This window comes from Diorhabda carinulata, chromosome 2, assembly GCF_026250575.1.
Source record: "Diorhabda carinulata isolate Delta chromosome 2, icDioCari1.1, whole genome shotgun sequence".
Taxonomy (NCBI): Eukaryota; Metazoa; Arthropoda; class Insecta; order Coleoptera; family Chrysomelidae; genus Diorhabda; species Diorhabda carinulata.
In genome coordinates, this window is record NC_079461.1 from 2,933,312 (window position 1) to 2,947,246 (window position 13,935).

At 33.2% G+C, this 13,935-nt stretch overlaps 1 protein-coding gene across 3 annotated transcripts in view; it reads right to left on the reverse strand.

Annotated features, from left to right (window-relative positions):
* Nucleotides 1-13,935, reverse strand: part of LOC130904060 (neuroglobin-like) — a 107,796-nt gene that overhangs the window by 33,806 nt on the left and 60,055 nt on the right. For all 3 annotated transcript variants that reach the window (XR_009060807.1, XM_057816591.1, XM_057816592.1), the window contains exon 2: nucleotides 3,202-3,619. Coding sequence is in view for 2 of the 3 variants with exons in the window: in XM_057816591.1 (XP_057672574.1) it covers nucleotides 3,202-3,401 (200 nt within the window). In the remaining variant the exon portion in view is untranslated. The remainder of the gene's footprint in view (nucleotides 1-3,201; nucleotides 3,620-13,935) is intronic.

Here is a 13,935-nt window from a genome sequence, read left to right on the forward strand (position 1 = left end):
AGATTCGTTATTGCAATTGCCAAAATTAATGATTCAAAGCTGGAATTGCTACCTTAAGAAGATTACGTGGAAAATTAAATATTTTTTTTTTCCACAATTTTTGTGTTTTTTTTGTTGGGCCAAATACATCTGAGATGTCTATTCTATTCTATCTTATATATTAAAAAAATTGATGATTTCCATTCCGAGTCCGTTCAGGCGTTCTACCCAACCGATTTGCTTAATTTTTTTTTTTTCAATGAAAGGTATTGATGCACAGATCAGCCATCAACCATCGGATTTCATCTAATTTTCACCATTCTCAAGTTATACTCAAATGCGATTTCCCCCTGTACATTACTTATGGGAGTTTTTCACATACACACGTTCTATCCTCAATATCTCAGGTTCTATTCAAGATAGAGACTTCGTTTTGGTTTAAAAACACTCGGTGAAACACCCTCTTTCTTTTGAGTTTTTGAGCACTTAAATCGGTTGAGTTGGAGAGGAGCTAGGCGCGGACATTCAATGTGGAGTTATGGATTTTTGGCAATTTTTCTACATTCAAAGATCTATATCTCAGGTTCTAATATAGCTACAGAGTTCGTTTTGGTTTAAGAACACTCGCTGAAACACCCTATTTCTTTTGAGTTTTTGAACACCTAAATCGGTTGAGTTGGAGAGGAGCTAGGCGCGGACATTCAATGTGGAGTTATGGATTTTTGTAGGTTTTTGGCAATTTTTCTACATTCAAAGATCTATATCTCAGGTTCTAATATAGCTACAGAGTTCGTTTTGGTTTAAGAACACTCGCTGAAATACCTTCTTTCTTTTGAGTTTTTGAGCACTTAAATCGGTTGAGTTGGAGATGAGCTAGGCGCGGACATTCAATGCGGAGTTATGGATATTTGTAGGTTTTTGGCAATTTTTCTACATTCAAAGATCTATATCTCAGGTTCTAATATAGCTACAGAGTTCGTTCTTTTCTATTATAATGATTTCTGATACTTATTTAATGGATTCGACGCGAGCGAAGCCGCGGGTAAAAACTAGTTACTATAAATAAAGTCTGAAAAGCCCTGAAAAGGGATTAACTCCATCTACAGCTTTAAATTTGACCTTGTATCTGTCAGCTGTCATTGGGTTATTACTTTGCACCCTTAAAAATCACTCAATCGTATTTGATACACATTTCAACATTGAAAGTTAATGTCAAATTCCAGTAATTTAAGCACAAAATAAATACAAGTATTATGAATAATATCGTGTTTGAAAAACGGCAAAAATACACAGTTTCAGCTGCATTAAATTCAACGAAACAGATCTAAAAAGTATCTATGGAGTCCTTAGTACCACCATTATAGAGAAAAATAATATAAAACAACTTTTCAGTGAAAACTAAGAAAAGTTACCACGGGTATATATGAGGAAATCGATTGTCTACCCCACTGTCGCCATTTTGATGTAGATCAGCTGTTTAAAACTAATTAAATGTAGAACTATGTATAGACGTTTATTTTTTTTTCACGCAGGGTTATTAGCGAGTAAATTTTAATACTTAGTTTGTAGTTTTCCAGGTATTTTCCAAGTTTCTTTGAGTCTACTTGAAGTAGCTTCTCCAGTGAATAAGGTAGTTGATTCATTTTTCGTTCGTTGTCAATTTTAAACAATCGATTAAGAGGTATTTCACTGTTAATTCACTATTGTACATCCCGCACATTGGTTTGTGATTTCCCGTTTTAAAGGTTTCGTAAGGTTTGTATTGGTTTTAATTTGCTTTTCCTTGCCCTTTTTCTTGGATTTTCTTCTTAAAAAATGCTTGGAAATCGTTATGTACTACATGGTTACTATTTACTGATTGCTCGTTGTTGTATACTAATCCATCTACTTTTTCATTTCCCTCTTATCTGGTGTGGGATAGAACCCACATGAAATTAATATTTATATTGTTGTTTCTGCAAGTTTCTGAGTAGCTCCTTCTTAATATGAAAGCTAAGAGGATGGTTGGGATATTGCTGGTAGATTGCCGTTAGTAAACTTTGATAATCTGTTATTCTTGGAACCAATTTTCTGAAATTCCTTGAGTGCTTCTAGGAGGCTCCAGTTTCATCTTGATTTTTCGAAGTATCTGTGTATACCTCATAAAAGTTGTCGTATTTACTTAAGGTTATTAGGAATTCTTGTTTTATTACGTTTGTTGGTGTTTATGATTCATTGAGGTGGGCAAGCTCTAGGTAGTAGTAGTAGGGAAGGGTATTGTCCATGGAGGGATAGCATCTATTGATGATAGATATTTGGAAATTGCAAGTTCATACTGGATAAGACATTTATTGAACAAGGATTGTAAGGAATATTTACTGGTCGAGAACGATTTTAAGAGTGAAACCGAGATATGAACCAATATATCAATAGTAACAAATTGCAGTTTCGTAACCGTACTTTCACGAAAACTTTCACTATGTTTGTAAATTTAATGAATAGGGTGTTTTTTAAATATATAAGATACACGTGGTTAGTTGATTTATAAACCTTCGTCAAGAACAATCGATACCTTTTTGTTAATTGTGACCTACGTCCTTCAAGTCATGTCTCAATACGTTGTTTACAATTTCGGGAGAAGAAAAAATCTATTAAACGTATTGTGTCACAAAAATTCGATTATATACTTTGTTGACAACAAAAAAAATCCATAATGCAAGACGGAAACAGAACTACTAATTAATTATTGAAGAGCTATTGCAGTGGCGGCTCTAGGTGTTGTCGATATTAGCAAACAACTCGGTTAGTCTAGGTTTTTCTAGATAAAAATGAAAAACTTTTAGGGGAAACAAACAACGACATTCTAGTCGTTTACTTTTTTATGTATCTCCACATGCAATAGGCAAACAATATGACAAAAAAATGAGAGTAAAATGTCATTTTATTCTGTTGCTGTCAGGCTAGTCTTAGCTATGAAAAAATCCTGAAAAAATTCATTAAAAGTAGGAAAGTTTACCTGTTTTAATTTCTATTTTTGTAAATAATTAGCAATCACAGAACTCCTCATAATTCGGCACGTGTTTTTACTGGTAAATAAAAGGGGTTTCCTAAATTTGATACCGCAGACGGTTACGTGTGATTGAGCGCCGTCACTGAACTATTTTATGTATTAATGCATAATGAAATATCAATAAAAGCAACGAACGATAAAAAATTTCTCGAATACACATTTTTTGAACTTACTTTAGAAACATGCAAACCCCAGTGCTCTCCATAGCTCTGCTAATTCCCTTCCACGAAGCCAGCATGCTATATTTTTGTTTAGCCGTGAGGGGTAACCGCGAATCAACCGGTGGAGGTTGCGCCGGAGGGCCCACTTCGTCTAACTTTCCATTATTATCAGCATGACCCCTCCCAGCCAATTTACCGAGTTCACAGCCCATTTTGGCGAAAAATTTACGAGATATTTTGAACAATTTCTTTTATTATCGCACTGCGGAACGAATTTGACGGTTCCTTAATTCAGAAACGTCGCGAATATGTTTTGTTTGCCATTAACAACACACTATTAGGAGTTCGTGTAGGTAATTGGAGTGATGTTGTAGATGTTTGTTTTGGACCGCCGAGCGTTTCATTTACACTTTTCGGAGATAACGTTGATCTGAAACAGATAGATAGATAATTTGTAATATTTTTTATTTACACAACAATAATCTTGATATACAACACTAAAATTTTCTATGCTGCACAGTTAATCATTTCGAATTAGTACGGGTAACCGGGGAATGGAAACCTCCGTGGTAATAGGAGCCAACCCAAATAGAACGATACCATTTTTATTTTAAATTAAGGCTCCTTGCAGTTTTGGTGATGTAGTTTGTAAGTAACGTTTGCTTTGACAACTTCTCATCATTATTTTGGGATTATCGCGGCCGGTTATTGTGGAATAATGGGAGTCGGCGTCTTCAACCTATTCGTATTCGTCAATTTTTCAATGGAAGATGGAAGAAAGACTATTTCAAAGATATCAATCTATCACAGAGCAACTGACTTGGGAATCTAAGGTTTCCAAGCCCTTCAATGTTCTCTGCAGAAGCGAATGCAACAAAACAGTGACGTTGAGCCTTCGGCTAACACAAAAAAGTATTTTCAGTAGTTGAACAAGTCCAAATATAGTGTGATTTCAATTCCCGTATAATTTTCAACTTCTAGTATGTGTGAAACTTTTGAAAGTAGAGTAGAGCGATCATAATGTCAATATTCAGACATTGAAAAGTTTTTCCACGAAATTTTACTGTTACATGGAACCATTGAAATTCGAAATTAAGGTAACATTCCCAAATAATTACATACAAACATTGAGCAATAAAAGAAAATTCGACGATCACAGAGAAGACGATGATAATGACGAATAGAAAAACAAATATACGAATGGGGAGGTATGTAACTATACCAAAAAAATCATTGGGGTAATTATCTAACTATATAGAATTTTCTTGTAGATAAGTTCTAATGTTTTTTCGACCTTTTGGATAAAGGTTTAAGTAGAAAATGATCTACTACCCTCATTTTTGACAGAAAGGAAAGTTACAGCCCCTGGTCTTCCCTAAATTTTCTTTATACTGAATGTGAATTTGCCTTAGTCCAGTTAAGTTTCATTTTGCGTGGAAACTATTCAATTCTTTGTCCATTGCTTTCAAGTTTGTAATATTGATTTGATATAATTTCATTCATAGATTAATTCATAGAACACAGCTAAGAAGATTGATTTGTTTACCGCGCTTGTGATAGCCATGGACAACGAAATCTAATGGGGTGACCCTATTAGATCCATATATTTTTTTCCCCAGATCCTTGAGTACTATGAATACCTCAGAACTCCAAGTAAACTTTAACACTGCTTCAGTTCAATTAAATCTACTATGATTATTTCAAAAGATTCCCTGCTATTTCCATTTTGTACTATCCTGTTAAAATTCTTGATTCAACTTTTTATGTACGCAGAAGGTCCTGAGGACTTGACGCCACATAGTCCACGTGACTACTGGTTTTCAGAAACTCCCTAAAATAAGCTGGGTATCGATTGGATTGAATCCATTCAACGATACTAGTTTTTGTTATAACAATTCCCACGGATTAATTTCATTATCTTTAATGTTTACTACCAATGAAACATTCTGTTTAAAAACTTTAGTTCTACTTGTTGAAATAGGATTATTAACCCTACATTCTCTGATAGCCCTTGAATAATATTGAGTTTAGTGACATAAACTTCCGATTTTAAATTTTCCAAAGAAATAAATTATAGAACTGATAGACACGCTTTTATTGTTAATCAAACTGGGATAATGGAAGGACAAATTTTGAGTTAAAACTCAGTATAAGCGTGTTAAAAAAATGTGAGGTTATGTACTATGATGTGAAATATGTTGAGAATTACATAAAATTTTATATAAATGTTAAATGCATTGATATTAACTGTAGTGTAATGTGGTAGAAAATGCTGTTGTGGTATCAATTCACTATCAGACGACAATCAGACAGCAACCCAGTTCTTGTGAAAGGTGCAGCAGACTTCTACTCATCCTTGATAGATTATTTGATTCAGCGAATGGAAGACGAAAATCTGTAGAGCAGGGAAAGATGTGGAATAAGTTATACATAAGCTGTTTCTAAGTTGCAGTCAATGGGATTTGGAAAAAAGAAATTACCAAGCTCGCCTCCAGAGTCTCATAAATTGGATATTCTCTATTAAATTTTTTATTTCTAACTGGAATACCATGAAAACATCTGGATTCGAATATTTGTTAACCAGACGTTTGAACCAGGATATCATCGAGGACAGAACCTTTGGGGCACTCACCATTAAGTTTTGCTGGTATTTTTGAAACAATAGTGAATTCAAGTTTTAAAATCCATAAAAAATCCTTCAATTATGAAGATGATTAATTAGTTAACATCCACTAGAATATTTTCTTGTAATAACAATAAATATTAATTCTGAAAGTTATGTTATGAAAGATTTACCAAATATTTCCGAAAATATTGTAAATTAGCGAGAAAAAATGAGCAAACTTTGTTACCAATTATATAGCGGAATTCATATTAAAAAAAATTGAAAATCTACGCAAAAAATCTAAGGTTTGTAACTATTTGTAACTAACTATAACTCGTCAATTTAGTTGTCTTACTAATGAAGAGATGGCGTTAAAGTTTGCTTGATAGACAACAAATAAAAACAATACGATCGATTTTGATATTCCCACGACATAGACCGTGAAGCCAATCCTGTCTTGTTCTAATTGAATTTCAAAATTTGGCGAATCAGTGGTGCGTTCGATGTTTGTTTTTTACCACAGCGGCGATTTTGTTTACATTATTTTTTTTAACAACTAATTTCAAGGAAGGTCTTCTTATTTAATTGTTTTGTCTGTTTATTTTCTAGAATTTTTGAGAAATTCGTTTTGGGTACATAAAGAAGTTTGTTTAGCGTCATAATGAACGAAACGACATAGAAAAGTAACTGTTGGTTAAGTCTAGTGGAAGTGTTTAAATAAATTAAGTACGTGGAAGACAGTGTATATAAATTTACCCCACCCTTTTGCTTCTATTATTTCGGCGTACTTTTTTAGCGTTCACTCATTTCGACGAATAATCGTCGTGAAGTGGAAGTAGTGACTTCCCTGTACGATTTATCTCAGAAAGACTCAATCGAGTTGAGTTCAGGCAACTGCGATGGCTAAATCATTACTTTCAGTTCTCTTTCCTTACCAATTCTTCTTTGCACGGCCTCGATGAATTCTTGGGATTGTCATGCTCAAAGATAAATTTTCTACTGATTAGGCGTTGGACGGGTCAGAATTTACTACATTTTCCTTTAATATTTTTCAATTTTTACCAGGTCTCCAGTCACCCTATCGCCAAAATATCCCGTTGCGATTAATGCAATAGTTTCAACACGTAGCTCTTGCATATCACAAGGCTAATTGAGACTAAACTACAATCATAAACACCGAGGAAATAATTCACAGTTCAAGAAAAATAAAAAAAAACATGGGTTCCTAAGAAAAAACAGGCTTTGTTTTTGACCAGTAGTGTTCAGTAATACGAATACAAGATGTTTAAATAAAAGTAATAAAATTGTGTACGAATTGAATTAGAATTTATTATCAATATTGACACAAAGTTACGTAATATTCTACATAAACTCGAATATATTTCATTAATTCTTATTATCACTATCTTTAAACAAACAATAGGAACTACCAGGTGTCACCTTGAAGAATAAATTCTAACCCTGTGAATAATTTAGTGGTAATTTTCTTGTTTTACAAAGAGATGTATTATCCATAATAATTATAACCCAAATTGAATGTTGATCTTGTTTATTTTCTGCCTCTATTTAATATACTCAGGATTGAAATACACTTCAGTTATGTTTACCTTTGATGTGTGTTCCATTGCCTTTCTGGATATCAAACAGTCCTTCGAAAATGTTTATTTTTCAAACAATAGTGTTGTTTTATCAACATTTTCATATTTCACAAAGTATATTCTGTTTGTTAAACTTGGGTTGTTGATTCAACCCACCTTCAATTATTTCATTGTATCCTTAAATAATCAATAGGATATTGAAATTCATTTGTTGGTAATGAAGGGTGTGTATGAACATAATGAAAATTGTTCTAACCTAAAAAACAATACAAACATCCCTGTTTTTGAATGCTGTAAAGATGGCTTAAGCTATGCCACCTATTACAAATTAGTTTGTTTTGTATTTAATATGAAAATTATTTTATTCCATCTGTTTTTCTTTATTGAAATACAAAATTTTAAATGTATTTACGGTTAAGACATAGTTTTAACTCAGATTCGTCATTTTACGAGAGTTGCTTCTCAAGTTTTGAGATATGGCAACACTGCTGTGAATCCTATGTCAAATCTGACATTGCTGTCAAAAAGTTTGACACTTTTAATAGTGAACGTTTTGTCATACGAGTGCTATTTGAGTTGTTTACAGACTTTCGACGTGGACTAAACCAACTCGAATCACCATGTTTCAATGGTGTTCTGTAATCAATCGCGCTTCCCTAAAGGATGAAGATCGACCAAAATCGGCTGTTGTTCCAGATTCAATACTGCATTAATATTTGGCTGTCAAAAAGATAAATACTGAAAAAATTCGATCGTAACAGACGACGAATCGTGGATCTATTCATATGAACCCGAGCATTAAAGCAATGTAGAACGGTGAATCCTGATTGGTACTCCAGAATTTGTTTGCCAGAAGTGTTGGAAACCAATCGCAGAAGACGAATTATTCTCCACCAAGACAATGTAGGCTTTTGAACAGTCAAAACATCGATTTGATGGGTCATCAAATGGGATCAAAAATAAATTGCGACGTCAACGTTTTTCTATCCCCGAAGAAGCTGTTGATGCATTCAAATTGGTTCAAACTCAAGCAAAAATATGTGGAACCTTCGTATGAACGTCCAAATATTACGAGTTTTGTCAAAATTTCGAGAATAGGTCAATTTTAAGTTAGAGTTGAATTTTAAAAGAAATTGATGCCCTTTCTAAATCTGATTGATGCAAATTTCACTTGAGAACAATCACTAAGCTATCAGCATCAGTTGAATTGAGAGAATTTTCAAACATTCTCTTTTTTCATTCAACGATTTTCGATGACATCAATTATTTCTTTGTATTTTTTCTAACGAATTTCTTTAGAAAATGTTAACAATAACGAATACTACATAATAATCATTAATACTCAAATAAAACGTTCAATTTTTAGAAATTTCAATTGCGACAGGTTCAAAGATTCAAATTGAAGCAGATAGCATAAAAAAGAGAGTCAGATCCTTTCTTGTCTGTTGAATATACCAGTCAAATAAACTTCATTGCTGGAATGTCAAGAAGAAGATTTCAAAAATGAAGTTAACGTCAAAGGAAAGCGTGCCTTTGTTAACGAAATAAAGAATTATCGATTCTTATTTATTGTTAGGTTAGTAATACTTCCAATACGAGGGTTATACCGAAAATCAGCACAATAAAAATTTATTTCATTATTAATAATTTGCGTTATATCAATATTATCCACAGTACGATTTTTAAAACACAGGTAAAAGACAGATGGAATGAATTCTTCATTCCTTTTGTGTTCTGGCTTCATCTACGTAACCAATTAACTGTTATTTCATGCATTTCCGTTAATCTAAACTTTTTTCAGATATAAAGATATAAAATTATAATACTGGTAACTTATATTTACAAAACAATTTGCTGAAACAAATTAACGATGCCAAGGAAATAGAAAATGATGTTTTGATGATGGAAAGAAGCATTTGAGAGGCCCTGACATAGCAAAATTTCCTCTGCCAGGCTGGGATTGAGAGATTATAAGACAGTATTATAATAACGAAATAATTGAAGCAAAAAAACGGCTAGATAGAGCAAACAGCTCTTTGAGGATGTAATATTTTACTTAATCCTGAAGTCCCCTACCTTTTCAGGTGTAAGGCACTTCTTTTCCACAGCAGTTTCCATTCTTTCCTATCCTTGCCGTCTCATTCTTCGATTTTCTCTACCATTTCTTCTGTCCAGCTCTTTAGGGCAGTACAGCTGCTGCTGTATTATTCACTATCGTCGACAAATTGATTGGTGCAGGAAAACCTGCAGCACCGACGATTAACGATGTGAGATTTAGGGAGAATTGTCAAGAAAAGTTTGTAGGCCGTCGCTAGTACCCAAAGAGAGATATAGGAACCCTCCAGGGGTAATCCAGGAAGTCAGAAAAGTGTCTTTGGCAGTAAACTTTATCGATTAGATGGTGCGAATCAAGTGGAAATTTCGAGGTCGGGTATTGGGATGTTTGATGAAAAGGGCATGGGTTATTTTGAGAATTGGGTCATGAGATCTTAGGATCGAACCTTCAGAGAGCTTATGTCTTGATCTGAAGCAATTAGTGCAGTATGGGGTGACAATGGGTCACAAGAAGCTGGGGTGTCATACGTATAAATGATGTATAGAAGGGGCCTTGTGGAATACCTATGAGGGAGGTGATTGGTTGATATGAGTAATAAGTCACTTTGATATTTATAAAATGAATGTATCAATTTTATTATTGGATGTTATAGTCGAATAGTTAGAAGCTTCCTAACGAGTTTCGAGTGCCAGATCTTATCAATAGCCTTCTGGATATCCAGGGGTCGGAAATAGGAATATAACACATAATGAATTTATTCCATTAGCTTCACAAAATATAGAAAACTTCTTGAAACCGTGAGGAATATTTAACATTTAACGTTGGAACGTTTTGTATATTATTTTACACCAGATTAAGTTGGATTTATAAAACGGTATTTGTCATTTTGCCTCCATTCTGGTATCTACGGTTCGTAAGCGTAAAATATAATTCGCAGACCCTCCAATAGTTGGGAGTAGAAAGGCATGAAGATTCCTCGTTAATAATTTTGCCTTATAGCTTCTGCGGTCGATGTCAGCTCTTGTTACACAGGCTTATGCAGGAATGGATTTATTTCAGGTGAATAAATCATAGGAAATGCTTATAAACTATCTGGATATAACAGATGAATTATTTGAGTTCTGTAGGAATGCTTAATGCCTCAGATATTAGAAGAGGTTACAATAAGAATAAATCTTTGTCACACAGAGCTACAGGACTCTAAATTTATCGAAATAACAACTTAAATTAAGACATTCATCTAGAAAGTACACAAAGCATGAGAAGCTGGTATATTCTTTGTAAAAACAAGTGGTCCGCGTGAGTGCGATTAAGACATGTTTAACACCGAGGTTTGCGTATGAAAAACCGCATGAAGGTGACAGAGATTGAATTTGTGAGTTTATCCAAAACCAGATGGTAGACGAAGATGTGCGAGATTTTGTATCACACATTTAGCTACGAGGTTACTTTCTATTTGATTATGAATTTATTACATTCTTCAAAGTTCTTTGTGCAATGTCACGTCTTTTTTTCTGTGGTTGAAATATGAAAGAGGGATTATAGGGGTGGGCAAATTTTGACTTTTGACTTGTATCTTGATATGGTTCCTCAGCTTCATGTGAGTTTTTTTAATGGAAGACTTCCTCAGAGAAGAATCTGCCGTATTGGACAAAACGATTCCGGCACTTTTAAGGTTACTGGACATTAATGTAACCTCAAGTCCATGTGATCATTTTATCCAAATGGCTTCGAAATAACAAGATAAAGATTTGTAGTAACGTTTTGAATGGGGCCTTGAATTACTAAAAAGTTCATTTACGTCTTCATTTTTTGAAGCTGCATCGATTACAGGTGATAAGTCATCTAAATCAGTTAAATACAACACAATCTCACGCTTTGCCGATGAAAATACAAAAAAACAAATTCTTCAATCACTTGAGGACTGAAAATAGAAGTAAAAAACTATTGTTTGATGAAAGATAAAAAAAGACAGATGAAAATGTTAACTTGGCTCGTAATCTAGAATGTCTGACTTTAATATCTAACTAAAAATGCCTCAAAAGGATAGAAACTTTTCAAAATATTGTGAAAGGTCTTTTATATGTTTTATTTGTTGTTGGAAGAAATTGTATAGTATGAATAGAAATACGTAAGATTGTATAACAAATAAGTGAAAACTTTTTGTTTTGTTCTCTTATCAGAATACGACGTTTTGTTTGCTTTGAAATCTAGTTTCATGATGAAGTTTTCAGTATAAAACGCGTCTGATTTAATTGATTCATCTCGTAAATTAATAACAAAGATTTAATTAGGCATTATATACGACGTATCGGATTTTAATGGTTACTTATTCAATTTTTTATCAATTTCTTCTACTAAGAAGTTTATTCAATGAAAATGTTGAAAGTTTAGTTGCTGAAAATTTCAAAATTGGAACTATGAGAGAAATTGTTTTACAGGAACTTATTCCTAGCTTACTCATGTTAAGTGTTAAGTTTACTTGAGAGACATTGAGTCATTAGGTCACCGTAGAGCCAAAAAATAGGCTTTTTGAGGATTTTTTTCAAAGCAATTCTACAAAATAAATCGAGATAACAGGAACTTTTTCGTGATTTATTTCAAAATGACCGCTTTTCAGCGTGTTTACGATGACGTTTTCATTTTTTTAAAGGTCTACGGCTGAACTAACAACTTTTATAATTTTTTTCAATTATAATGAGCCAATGATTTATTTTGATCATCTACAATAGAAACTATAATCTATTTTTCAACATTTATTCAAAATTTCAAGTCAATCGTTTGAAAATTGTCTAAGCTATGAGTCCAGCAGAACTAAAAAATGCGATACCCTAGGCAACCATTTTCAATAAGATGAATATAATATAAAAAATACTAAAAAACTATCTTTTAAAGCACATCAAACTAAAAAGTTGAAAATAATTTTTAAAATAAGCTCAAAACAATACTAGTAATATTGTAAAAAAAGCGTCGATCACTCAATGTACGAGAAATATGAAACAAATCAAACCAAGCTTTTTTCACAATATTACTAGTATTGTTTATTGTGTATTAAACTATATTTATTTTTCACTTTTTATATTTATATACCTACATTTCGTCGAAACTTGTATCGAGCCATAAAGGTGTAGTTGGCAAGGTTGTCGAAGTGCTTAATCAAAAAGAAGAGTTACAAACAAACAAAAAAATCATCATATAGGTGAAGCTGATATAAGCTTGTTAAAAATAAAAATCAATTTTTCAAAAATTCTGTAAGATATACACGTAAGTTACAATATTAACTGTAACAGATATAGTGTAGCTTCTCTGATGATGGTTATGACTATTCCCGAAAACTTGAAATCAAAAGTTTGCTATTTCCGTTCCTTCAAAACCCAATTATATGAATAAACCATAAGATCAGTATTCAAACGACTTAATTTCACAAAATTGAGTTTGATTCGAGAAATAACTAAATTGCTGTGTTTACATTCTCATAATTTTCATTTGTATCAACCAAATCCGTTAATCATCTTTCGTTTCAAATATCATTACCTCAATTCAGTAGCATATAAAGCATATCTTGACTGAACTTAATTTATATTGAATTACAAACGATAGAAAAACGTGCCGAGAATTCAATTCAATCATAAATTTTTGTAATTTTAGCTTCAGTTTCAGTGACGTAAATGCTATTCGGAATGTTTGTATTAACTTACGTAAACAGAGAATTGAATTGACTTCCTCGAAAACAACATAAAATGTTCGGAAATAATAATTTCTATATGACAATCAAACCAAATTGCGAAATAATTTATCCCATAATACATTTTATCAAATTGTTCAAATAAATTGGATATAGAAAAAGAAAACACGTATGTTGAGTAGGTAATAACAAATCATTTGAGCCAATGTGATACACGAGAATGGTGATTTAACCCGTGGGAGTAGTACCTGCTGTCTTTGGATACTGATCTTAAATTTAGCTGAGTCTAAATTGACGTTCTGAGCATCCTCAGGTAAAGCTTGAAGCTTCAAGTGTGCAAGCAATACTTCCAAACTGGATGAATCCTTGTAGAGGATTAGAAGCTATTCTGGAGTATATAGCGTTTTGGTCTTAAAGAGGGCTACAATCTTTTATGAAGCTGCCTTAGGTAAAAGCTGCTAAGTCAGTCGATAAGTGAGGGCGAGAAACCGTACGATCATAATTTATTTAGAAGCCAAACTCTGTCGAAAGCCTTCGATACGTCCAGTGCTATTGCTCTGGATTCCCCACGTTTCTATATAGCTTCAGTCCATTCGCTAGTGACATAGGTCAGGAAGTTTATCTATGTTTACTAAAGTCTGGTTAACGACTTTCTCCATGACCTTGGCAATGGCTAGGACCAAAATAATCGGACGGCGGTTGTTGGGGATAATATTCTATTTGTATGGGATGAACTCGAACAAGTTTTTAATCTCCAAGGAAGAGACCTATTTTATATGATAGTGGCAAGAGTTAGCACAGC